General features: G+C 35.0%; 1 protein-coding gene across 2 annotated transcripts in view; it reads right to left on the reverse strand.

The window, feature by feature from the left end:
• Positions 1-13,052, reverse strand: part of LOC150094493 (uncharacterized) — a 258,879-nt gene that overhangs the window by 159,206 nt on the left and 86,621 nt on the right. For both annotated transcript variants that reach the window (XM_090411985.1, XM_090411986.1), the window contains exon 7: positions 8,187-8,226. In XM_090411985.1, the coding sequence (XP_090268111.1) occupies positions 8,187-8,226 (40 nt within the window). The remainder of the gene's footprint in view (positions 1-8,186; positions 8,227-13,052) is intronic.

Consider the following 13,052-nt stretch of genomic DNA (forward strand, 5'->3'; position numbering starts at 1 on the left):
ACTGAGCGCGCACTTTGCAAAAGTATATCATCCAGGTGGTGACGTTGAAAAAATGAAGGAACCATTAGTTTATACGGGAATTGTGATGAATGAAGTGGAGGTGAATAGTCTATTACAGAACCTTAATGTGAATACATCTGTGGGATTGGATGGTATACCGGCACGGGTCTTGCATGAAGCAGCTAAGGAATTATCAGTGCCCTTGACCATGCTGTTTAATCCGAGTCTCGGGTCTGGCTTAGTCCCGAAGGCGTGGAAAGAGGGGAAAATAGTTTCACTGCATAAAGGAGGATCCAAAACTATGGTTGCAAATTACCGACCGATCAGCATATCAGGAGTCGTTGTCAAGGTCTTGAAGAAAGTAGTCAAGGGAAAAATACAGGAATGGATTGATGAAAATGAGATACTGTACAGAGGACAGCATGGCTTTGTGAAGGATAGATCATGCCTCAGTAACTTGCTCAAGTTTTATAACAAGGTGACGGCTGAACTGGATAAGGGAAATGGGTTTACAGTGATACTGCTGGACCTGGCAAAGGCGTTTGACAGGATACCACATGGAATTCTAATCCGTAAACTACAACATATGGGAATGGATATAGGGTTGGTGAGATGGATAGCTGGGTGGTTGATGGAGAGATATCAAAGAGTAGTTTATTCAGGAGTAGAGTCCAAAAGACGGCCTGTGACTAGTGGTGTGCCACAGGGTTCTGTATTTGGACAACTGCTGTTTAATCTGTTCATTAACGATATAGGGAAGGGTCTAAGTGGGACAGTTCATTTGTTCGCTGATGATGCAAAGTTGGGTAGGGTGATAGTGAACGCAGAAGATGTCAAAGTCTTGCAAGATGACTTAGATAGATTGGAGTTCTGGACTAAGGAGAATGGATGTCAATTTAATGTGACAAAATGTAAGGTTATGCATTTCGGAGTGAAAAGATTAGCAGCAGTATACCACAATGGTGGAACTGTACTCCAAGAGATTGATGAGGCCAGGGACTTGGGAGTGTTGGTGGATAGGGAGATGAAGTTTAGTGGGCACATTGCGAAAGTAGCTAAATCAGCTCATCAACTCACTTGGTTATTGAAAAATACCTTGACGAGCAGAGACAAGCAAGTTATTGTACCTCTGTACCGAGCCCTGATAAGACCTCATCTCGACTACTGTGCCCAGATTTGGTCACCTCGGTTCCTTCTTGATGGGGAGGAGGTGGAGAGGATCCAGAGGCGAGTGACTAAGATGATAGTAGGTCTATGGAATGAACCATATGAGAACAGGTTGAAGATTTGTGGGTTGCAGAAACTAGTTGATAGGCGGAAAAGGGGAGATATGATTGAGACATTCAAATTGCTAAAAGGATTCTATAGGATTAATTCAGATGATATTTTTGAGATCAGGACTGGTGGTGGGAGAACTAGGGGTCACCCATGGAAGCTGGGCAAGAGCGTGGTTAGCAGGGGTGTTAGAGCTGGGTTCTTTACTTTTAGAGTGGTAAATGAGTGGAATAAGAAATAAGAATAAGCTGCCAGAGTCTGTTGTGGGTGCTATGACAGTGAGCGAGTTCAAGGCAAGGTATGATAGATACTGTGAGAATGTTGAACAGTTGTGTGAACATGATGTTTAGGGCCTCTCTCGATGAGTCTAAGGACTCCTGGAATAGCCCGTAGTAATAATAATAATAATGTTACAAATAACATAGTCTTTAAATGGTGGGGAGGCTGGATGACAAAGTATTAGAACTGGCAGTTATGTGTTGAATATGACTGATACAACTGGATACAATACCTACACAATAAAATCCTAACAAAAGAACACACAGTCAACCAAAAAATCATCAATTTCAATAGTGCAAACTTAAAAACCAGTATTATTATGAAATACACACAATAAGAATTGTTCTTACTACTAATACTTATCTTTTATTAACAGGTTCCATCAACTGAGTACCTATGTGTTTGCACGCAAGCACCATATTAAGAAAGAAACTGACATTAGTCCCTGATATCAAAACTGGAAATATTAAACACAGAGATATTCAACAAATGAATATCATATTGAAAAGAATAATATGTATGAAACATTTTTAAATAATTAAAGTTGAGTAGCTTTTCCAGGTAAATCTCAACTCACTTCTACCTTTTCCAGGTAGAACTCAACACTACATAAACCTTATTCAGGAAAAAATGAAACAGTTTGAAAACAAGAACCAAACCTTGCAGTCTCAATGTAAACACTGAAGAAAACAGTGACCAATTCAGCTAGGAAGGCATGTAGTGAAGTTGTCTCTGAGGATAAAAAACAAGAACATCACAGCAGACACAAGAAGTTAAAGAAGCAGTCCATCCTGGAAAAGAAGAAAGCATACCGAAAGCTACTAACAAGTAAGTCGACAGAGGCTCTAAAAGTATAAAGAGAAAAATGCACAAGTGCTAAGCTACTGTACACCCACAGATACAAGACCTTTCGATACTTCTGCGCATGTCAGAAGGAAAATCCATTCCAATAATAGAGTAATCAATTCGTTTCGTGGGATGAGTGTTTATTATTATATGTCGGAAAATTAACTTTTCTTTTATGAAAATTCTAGTTTTTAAAGCAGTAACTATTTTGCTTGTACAACAGTTGGAAAAATGTATGTATAAAGCATGTGATTTTGCATGTTGGTGACCAATTCATACATCCTTTATTTCTTTCTCCCCTTCAGCATGAATTGAATTGACTATTCTTGGCAATCTGCCAGCCTCGGTTCTATGAACTGTGGGCGTACAATATGTGTAAAAGCAAATAAACAAAGTCATGGGAAGACTTCAGTAAGAATATATAGAAGATAAAAACCAGGAAGGTGGCAAAATGTTCTGGAGGCTACTGAAAAAGTTTAGAAATGGAGGAAAGAATACTAAAAGAAATCAAAGTTGATAATAATGACATGAAAACTAAAGATAAGGATATTCTAGATGTCTAGGGTAATTACTTTGAAAGCCGATTAAATGAAACATGCAGTGACAGAACAGTAGTACAAAATATTCAAGTAGTGAAGTAAATGATAATCATTCAGAAATGCTCAAATATGGAGGAATAAAAGTTATGCAATGGCTATACTACATAATTCAAAATGCTTGGTTAGAAGATCAAATTCCAGATGACTGAAGTAAAACTCATAGTCCCCATCTATAAAAAAATAAAGGAATAAAACTGAAGATTTGAGACTTACAAAGAAATTTCTCTACTAAGTATTCCAAATAAGATTTAAGACAAGCATATTTGAGAAGAGGATAAGAAAATTTGTCAGACAAATGTGCAGGAAAAAAAAGCTAGAATCAGGTCAAATAGAGGTTCTCAAGATCAGATTTTCACTTTATGAAAAATAGTCATGAAATCATGGAAATATAAAAGGATCTGTATTTAAATTTTGTAGATTTGGAAAAGGCATATGACAAGGTAACCAGAGAAAACTTTTCAAAATGCTATAATTATACTGGTTAATGGAATACTATACATACCAAAACATACACATATAGTCTATATCTAAGTTGTAAATCAGCAGTTAGAATTGAAGGAAATACAGGAAGATAGTTTGATGGAAATTCTGGTGTAAGACAAGGATGCACATTATTATTACTATTATTATTATTTTGGTAATCTCCATGGAGTCAAGAGACTCATCACGGGAGGCCCACTCAACCAGCAACATGTCTATCATAATGAACTTTTAATTTATTTACACTACCTGCATTTACAATGCACTCCAGCAATGCATTCCACTCACTAACAACTTTCCATGTAAAAAATCAACTCCTCACACCCTTCTTCACCATATCTTTATACAACTTCCAGAGATGGCCTTTCATTCTTCCCATCATAACAGCCATTCTTTTTATAATTCCTGCTGTATTAATCTGATAGAATCCCTTAACTAACTTGAAGGTCTATTCTCCTGTTTTCCTCCTGTCCACCAACCTCTGTATTCCCTCACCACTCCATAATCAATGCTCCAGGGTCCTGATATCACTTTGGTCACTTTCTAGTGTCTGCACGTCACAATGAAAACTAAATGACCAAATCTGAGCACAATAGTCCATATGTGGTCTACCAATGCCTTATATAGAGGCACCACCACTTCCTTATACTTGCATAGCAATATACTTTTTTATCATAGTAGCAATACGATGTGCAATCTTTGTAACACTTGTGATGTGAAAGAAATTAGAATAGGAGAAACTTAGCTCTTTTCTTTATACAGATGATGTTGTTCTCCTAAACATACAATGCAAGTCTCCAGGATTCTCTAACTAAATTGAGTAACAGCTATATGTATCAAATTTGGTATGAAAATCAGCTATTAAAAAAAAGAATATCAACATAGACATAGCCAGATCACTGATAACATCAGCTACATCCTAAATAGGAAACCTAGTAGCATGAGTAAAAGATTTCATATATTTGGGTACAATTTTTTAGCACAGATGGCAAATTAAATATGGAAAATAGACAACAGAATTAACAAAGCTGGTATGGTAGGAAGTTAACTGAATAAATTTATACATTATAAGAGAGAATTTAGTCAAAACAGTCTAAAATAGCTGTATAGAAAAATAGTGTTCTGAGAAAAATTAGGGAAGTGAACAGATGTCATTAATGGCAGAATTACATTAAAAATGAAGATATTAGAAAGGAACCTGACATTATTAGCTCTGCATTCACATTTCTGAATGATAGTAAGTGGGACGGTGATATGGCCACTTAAAACAGAATGGGGAAATAATGGTTAGTTCCAAAGACAAGTTTGATGCCAGGATAGCAGGAAAAAGACACAAAAAGAAAATCATAATCTTGGCGTATTGATGCAGGAAGTTCTGACAATAGTGATGTCAGAAGAGATAACAGTCATTTGGAGACAAATTGTAGGCAGTATATGTTAGTAATGTCAACCTTTCATAAAGCACTATTAGAGCATTTTGTGCATCCCTTGAGGGTATATATTACATATCAGGAATTTAATGATGGCAACATAAATGTGCAACACTTTTGTGTGATATTAACATAATTTATGAAAAATATACTTTATAATGCTTGAATTAAAAAAAAAAAAAAACTGAATATCAACAAAAGAGTACTCAGACAGTGCCTCCATAGCTCAGCTGGTTTCAATGTTACACTCTAATTAGAAACACATGGGTCTGAATCTCACCTAGAATGCAACGAAGATTTATTAGGTTTTAACTAAAGGTGATTTAGCTGGTCTCATACATCATGGCAGAATTTTCCTCTAAGAAACGTGAGTTTTTTTTTCATTCTGCAAACTGGCCAGATGAACACATGCAACTGACAGCCATGACACACACACTACAGAGATAGAATGAACCACCTTTTTAGAACAGATTTTAAAAAGCCTAGTTACTTAACCAGGACAAGCTACTGGGCCTAACATAGAAGGAAAAATAAAAAGTACTTGGACAGCAAATGCATGAAGGAAGCCAACAATTATTACTTCTTTGTAATAATTTATTTTACATATATTTCCTGCAACAGTGTTAGCATGTTTCAATTTTTCCATCTGCCAGTATTAGTAACATATAATAAAGCCACAAACTGGGTAGATTTTGATGAAATTTAGAAATCTTTATGTCCCCCCCCCCATTGGCATTTTCAAGCTACTTTATCTCTTTAAAACCAAACAACTTTTAGAAACTTAATGATATGTTACTCTATCAAACCAAATTATTCAGAAATATTTAAACACCAAATAAATAACATACAAATGTGGCTTAGATATCTTGGGATTATTAAATTATACTTGACAAGAAATTATATTCCTGTTTTCATCCTCATTACTCAAAAATGGGTAAACAAAAGTTTTCATATGAAAAATATTCACAATGTTTCACATCTTCACAAATCCCGTGATGCACAGCACACTCCCTTCTTGGGTATGTATAATGCTGTGTAGTATAGGAAGTGTCACTACCCAGCCTGGTTTTTTTCAACTTTTATTAAGAATGCATCAGTGGGAGGTAGACCCATGGAGGTAGTGATTTGGTATAGAAGCTTAGACATTAATTATTACTCATGTCTCTCTCTCAGATCTCCTCATGTCTGAGGACTCTTGACCTTCCTGATGATGCTTTGCCATTTCTTTCTCCCCTGTGCTTCTCTTATTGATTGTTCTAGTTTAAATCTGGTGATTCTTGATCAATCCATCTGTTGCAGGAGTGGGTTCCCCCTCTTTTTCCACACGGTTTACCCTGGATGATTATTTTTTCCCAGGCAGTTGCCTTCCCTTCTGCATATGTGTCCAAAATATTACACACTTCTCTTGTCAATCATGTTTGTCAGTCTTGTGTGGATATTTAGTTCTTCTAGGATACTTTTGTTTGTTCGTTTTTCTGTCCAAGGCACTCTTAACATTCTTCTCCAGCACCAGACCTCAAAAGCCTCAATTCTTCTTCTATTATCTTTTGTCATTGCCGAGACTCACAAGCATAGAGAAAGATAAAAAAAAAAAACTAAGGTTTCTACAAGCTTAATTTTGGTCTTTTTGGAGATGTGCCAATCTTTCCAGATCTTAGTTAAATCAGTCATCGCTTTCTTAGCTAGTGCTATTCTTCTTATCTCTTTTTTACACCCATCTTTTTTTGTTATTATCACTCCAAGATAGTTGAAATTGTCGACAATTTCAATTCCTTCTACATCTATCTCTTCTGCATTGTTTAAAATCATTATTTTGGTTTTATCTTGATTTATTCATAAACCATGGCTTAAGCTTTCCCATTTTAATTGATTTAGGATGGATTTTAATTCCTGTTTGTTTGTGGCTATTATCACTGTGTCATCTGTGTAACGTACCATTCCACTTTTCTAGAGATCTTTTCATTAAAGTTTCACTGTAAAGGTTGAATAGTAATAGTGAGAGTATGCATCCTTGTCGTGATCCTTTTTCAAACTGGAATGCAGAGGGACATTGAATTTTTGATTCTTATTGTTGCTTGATTTCCTTGATATAAGTTCTTTATGAGGATTACTATACTCTTTTTCAGGTTAGTAAAGATATATACTACAGGCCGTACTGCTTCCGAAAGTAGCAGGATATTAGTCTCCACCACCGATTTTAGCAACTATGGTTGCTAAAGTCGGTGGTGGAAACCTGTGATAGATAACCGCATTTTCCAAAAATAAGTTTCTGGTAACAATTTAATGGTAGAAAACCTAAAGATAATAATTAAGCAAATAATTCTAGCATCGGCAAGTAAGGAAGTAGTAAAATAATTATATACAAAGTACCACATACTGTGACAATGTAAAAAATTTAAGGAACTATTTTATGTTGCATAAGCCTATAGTACGAATGGTAAGAAAAGTCGGAAATATAGCTTATTCCACTACTTCCAAGATAACCTGAAAAAGAGTATAGATGGTTTGGAAGTCCCGATTCTTGAATGACATCCCATAAAATATCCCACCTCATACAGTCAAAGGTCTTGGAGTAATCTATAAAGCATAGAGGACATATCTATATAGCTTAAGTTTTCTCTGCTATATGTGTTGATGTATTGCAGAGAAAACATAACACACACCTAAAGATAATAATTAACTAACTAAATGTATTCAGCTACTTTGATTATTAAGCTATTATTTCATGTTGGTCACTGAGGCATTTTCATTGGCACAAAGAAATATACTCAACACATGCAAGCAAACATAGCAGCAGGAAGAAAATAATTGTACAAGAGAAGCTTCTATGATTTCCATCATTTTCATTACAGCTGTTCCATGGTACAGATCACCAGATATAATGGGGGGGCCTCACTCTTGTACAGAAGCAAATATAAATCAGAGAGACTATTTCTGCAATCAACCACAGCACTACAATATTCTCCAAACCTAAACAAACAATCCAGGAGATGATGCACTGTTGTTGAATTAGGAAACATACTTCATTACATAAAAAATTGTTTTGTGCATACACTTCATTTGTAAAAAATGCCACTAAATAAAGGGATATGTTCCTTAGGAACACAATAATGAACGTTCACAGAAACAAAAATAAAGAAATAATTCATTAGAATAATTTCTTTATTTCTGTTTCTAGTAACTATGAACAAATACAATTTATGATTTATTAGAAAATAGAATTATACTTTATAAAATAACAGAATTAAAAATCATAAAAAAATGTTGGGTTACATACCAGATGTGTCCAATAATTCTCCATATTTTAAAATTAATTTCTAGGAATAAAAATAAATGCCATAAAGTTACTGAAAGAGAAAGTCGAGAAAAAAGTTTTTTTTAATTCTTTTATATTATTTTAATATTTATGATTAAATGTCATAAACACATTACACAGCAATACAAGTTTTGTTCTTTATTTGAATTCTACTGAGATTTATGAATTTTGACACACTAATTATGAATATGCCTTTATTTATAGAGATATATATATCACCCCCCCCCTTTGCTAGCTATCTATGATTGGCTACCGGTGGATATTGAACTACCTATGTCTCAGAAAGTTAGATAGGGTTAAAAGCCCTCACCTACTCCCTATAAGACAATAAAAGCCGTTAGCTAATTTTTTTCATTTTTTTTAAAACCCTTTGACATTAATGTTACATTAAATTAATTCATATTATTTGAACAGTTTAGTACAAATACAATTATGTTTATAAAGATTCGTTTGCTAGGTAGAATTTTGTTGTAGGACAAAAGAGTATTTCAAAAGAGTGTCCTCTAGTAGAATTCTAAAGAGTTTTCTTATCACCATTAAATCACTAAACAGAATGCATTATTTATTTAAGAATAAATTCCCAAGAATAACTGAAGTCAAAATAAAAGAAAGTTAAAACAAAAGTAAGTTGAAATAAAAGAAAGCAAGTAAAAATACAGAACTATAAATATGGTAAATATGGTTGGAATTATGGTCAAAGCAATTAATGCTATGAGGCTAGCATATAATGTCTCTTAATTTGTATGAGTGTATTTTGTACATTATTCCAGTTTTTTTGAGACATATAGCTGTAATACAGATTCCTCAGAACCTACATGAGATTCCAACCAGGATCTTTTCAACAACAGGGCAAATTTGATCATTTATTTGTAATGGGAATACTGTGGCACTTTGGAATTCTATGAGATCTTGTCAAATATCAGATTTTTATAAACAATTTTAATTGCCAAAAGAGGTGTTTTACATCCTTTGAAAAGGGGGAAAATTACAGCAAAGATATTAAAAATGGTAAGATCGAGGAATGAACTGAGGCATGTGCAAGTGAGATAAAACATTTAGAGAAGAGAGTGGTGGTTGGAAGAGTAAGAAGGAAGGGACCACTGATAGGTGAGCCAAAAATGAATGACTGCAGTAGAATGATGGAAAACAGTGTAGTGCTGTATGAAGACTCTCTGATGAAAGATATGCAAATGGAGCAAATGTTGAAAGTATGTTTGAGAGAGGCGACAATAGGAAAAATGGCTAAGCTGTGATGAGGAGAAGAATGCAGAAGAGTATCTGTGTTGGCACAAACAAATAATATGCAACGAAGTGTGAATGAAGTAGCACAGAATGTGTGAGAGTTGCTAGACTAGTGAAGCAAAAGAGGAAGAGTCTGAGGGAGAATTACAAGTGTTTCCAAGGTATGATGATACTACTATAGAGCTGAGGAGAAGAGCAATCATTATGAATGCTATAATAGCTAGAGAAGACTTGAATATATGGATGTATAGGATAAATCTGAAGGTAAGAGAGAGAAATGTTTGCTGCAGATAGTCTGCAGCAAACAAAGAGGTGGAATGTCTGGGCAGCCTGCAGAAAGAAGATGCTGCATGCCGGTATACATGAAAGCCATGGCAGTAGTGTTTATAATGGCATCTGTGTTGCTGAGTTGATTAACTCAATATCTAAAGCTTGTAAGGGAGCTTTTGTTTGCACACCAAAAGATCTTATGCAGTCTGATGAGTATTATTCTCCCACATTGAGCAAAAAATAGCTGACTATGTGAGATGGTCAGGAACAGATTTTATTTTGGTAATGTATAGCAGAGAGATAGCCATTGCCAATACTTTGTATGAGTTTAAAGCATTGTCTGATGTCTTTGTGTGTCACAATGTGTACCTCCCATGATGAATCTTTGACTCCGTGGAGGTCTGGCATTAGTAGTAATAATAATAATAATAAAATTGCCTGTTAAGACATTAAAAAAAAAAAACTCAGCAGTATCTCTTTCTGGCTTAAATAATTAAGAATGAATAAGAATTATGAGAGAAGAGCAACTGGTTTACCATTTAATGTACAGTTTTAGACTATTTTTTTTTAAATAAATATGCTATCTGAAGTTTTAAATAAATAGTAATTAGGCTATTATTAATGTTAATATGTCTATCTTTAAACAGAACAACATGTTTGGCTACATATATACATAGAGTATGTGTAAATATGTGTGTGTGTGTGTGTATATATATACACATTATACAAACCATCAAACAAAATTAAGGGAGTGCTTAAGGGTCAAAGCTATATAACTGAGAGAAGACCTCCACATAGCCTTTAAAGGAATGCGGAGAACTGACCAGGGCTTCTGACCTAATGTCCAATCCTCACCTACTCGTGGTGCACCCTGTTGAGTAATGAGGATAGGCTGCCAATTTAGAATTTAGCCGAACAAACTGTATCTTATTGGCATAAACCAATATACAAATGATGGTACAATATGACAAAATTTCATGCCGGTTGGGGCATCACCCAGTTAAACAAAGCCCCCGTTGTTTTCACCAGAGAACCAGGGCGAACAGCGAAAATTCAGCTACTGGTATAAATCTGAAAGCACACCCGCACTCAACATCGCCAGAGTTAAAGATCGGTACTATCAACATAAGAAGCCTGAATGGCAAAGAAATGGAGCTAGCTGAGGAATTAGATAAGTACCAGATCGACATAATAGGTGTGACTGAAACAAAAAAGACAAAAACTGGGGACATCTACCTGAGCTATAAATAAATACAAGATGTTATATTCAGGCAATGACAACAATGGAAAAGGAGTAGCCATAATATTCAACACAAAATACGAGTCTAATCTTCTTGAATGGCAGGCAGTCTCAAGTAGAGTGATGTGGGCAAATATCGGAATGAGGAATTGGACAATGAGATTTATTTCTGCCTATGGTCCCACAGAAGGTTCTACTAAAGTATAAGTGGAGGAATTTTTTGATGCTTTAGAGAAAGCAAAAGTCTCATTGAATTATGTTATTGTTGATAGTGATGTTTTTCCACTGGTGCAGGACACCAGAATGTACAGAAGATTTGAAATTGGAACTGATCACTACTTAGTCGTGAGCAGGATAAAATTGAATTTCATATTGCCAAAGAATCGAAAGAAAGTTTTAAAGTGAATAAAAGTTGAACAGCTCTCAGATGTGAACCGCAGACTAAAAACACAAAGATTATTGAAGAAAAAATGAAAGAGTTTGAGAACAGGAACCAAACTCTGATTGATTCAGCCAGAGAGGCATGTGGTGAGGTTGTCTACAAGGATAGAAAAATCAGAACTCCATGGTGGACACAGGAAGTTAAAGAGGCAGTGAAGGAAAAGAATAAAGCACATCAAAAGTTCCTGGCAAATAAGTCAGTTTGTGCTCTTAGAGAATATAGAAACAAATGTAAGAAAGTGAAACACTGTGTAAAACTAGCTAAACAAAAGTCATGGCAGAACTTAGGCAAGAATATAGAAAATAAATATCAAGAAGGTGGTAAGATATTCTGGCGGTTGTTGAAGAAGCTTAAAAATGGAGAAAAGAGTGCTGTAGAAGGAATGAGAGATGATAAAGGTGACATGAAAACAAGACAAAAAGATATCCTTGAAGTATGGAGTAATTACTTTGAAAAATTGCTAAACGAAACAAGCAGTGATAGCAAAGTGTTAAAAAACACTCAACAAAGGAATACATATCCATACTTGAAGTAGAAAAAGCCATCAAAGGCTTAAAATGTGGAAAGGCAGCAGGAGTAGATGATATTTGACCAGAAATGCTGAAGTATGGTAGTATAAAAGTCTTACAGTGGCTGCACTGTATAGTTCAGAAAGCCTGGACAGAGGGACCAATTCCTGATATTGGAGTAGAGCTGCTCTAATACTACCCATATATAAAAAAAGGAAATAAAACTGAATGTGAGAATTACAGAGGTATTTCCCTACTGAGTGTTCCTGGCAAGATCTATGTAAGTATACTTGAGAAATGGTTAAGAAGAATTGTGGAAGAAAAGCTTGGTGCAGAATAAGCTGGATTCAGGTCAAATAGAGGCTGTCAGGATCAGATTTTCACTTTAAGACAGATAGTTGAGAAATCATGGGAATATGACAATGATCTTTAAGTTTTGTAGATCTGGAAAAGGCATATGACAAGGTGCCAAGAGAGAAGCTATTCAAAACACTACAGTTAAATGGTATCAATGGGACATTATATCAAGTACTTAGTCTTTATTTGAGTTGTAAGTCAGCAGTTAGAATTGAAAGAAGTACAGGAAGGTGGTTTAATGTTAAATCTAGTCAGACAGGGATGTCATTATCCCCTCTGTTATTCATTATCTATATGGATCACATTATGAAGGAAAGTGGTATTAAACATGATATCAAAATTGGAGATGTTAATGTCAGATCTTTGCTTTATGCAGACGATGTTATACTTCTAAATAAATCCGCTACAAGTTTGCAAGATTCCCTTACTAAATTGAATAACTGTTGTAATAGGTATGGTATGAAGGTCAGCAATAAAAAGACAAAGACAATGAAAATAGGTAGAATCGTTGAAAATGTCAACTGTGTTGTGAACGGAGAACCTGTGGAACAAGTAAAACATTTCAGCTACTTAGGCACGATTTTTACTGAAGATGGTAAATTAAATAAGAAATAGACAACAGAATTAACAAAGCTGGCATGGTAGAAAGTCAATTGAATAAATTCATATGGAATAAGAGAGAAATTAGTCAGAACACTAAAGTAGCTATATACAAGACAGTGTTCAATCCAATTTTAACTTATGGATCTGAAAGCTGGGTCAGAAGT

Source organism: Typopeltis vanoorti, chromosome 22, assembly GCF_054136105.1.
Source record: "Typopeltis vanoorti isolate ZY-2024b chromosome 22, IOZ_Tvanoo_1.0, whole genome shotgun sequence".
In the NCBI taxonomy this organism is placed as follows: Eukaryota; Metazoa; Arthropoda; class Arachnida; order Uropygi; family Thelyphonidae; genus Typopeltis; species Typopeltis vanoorti.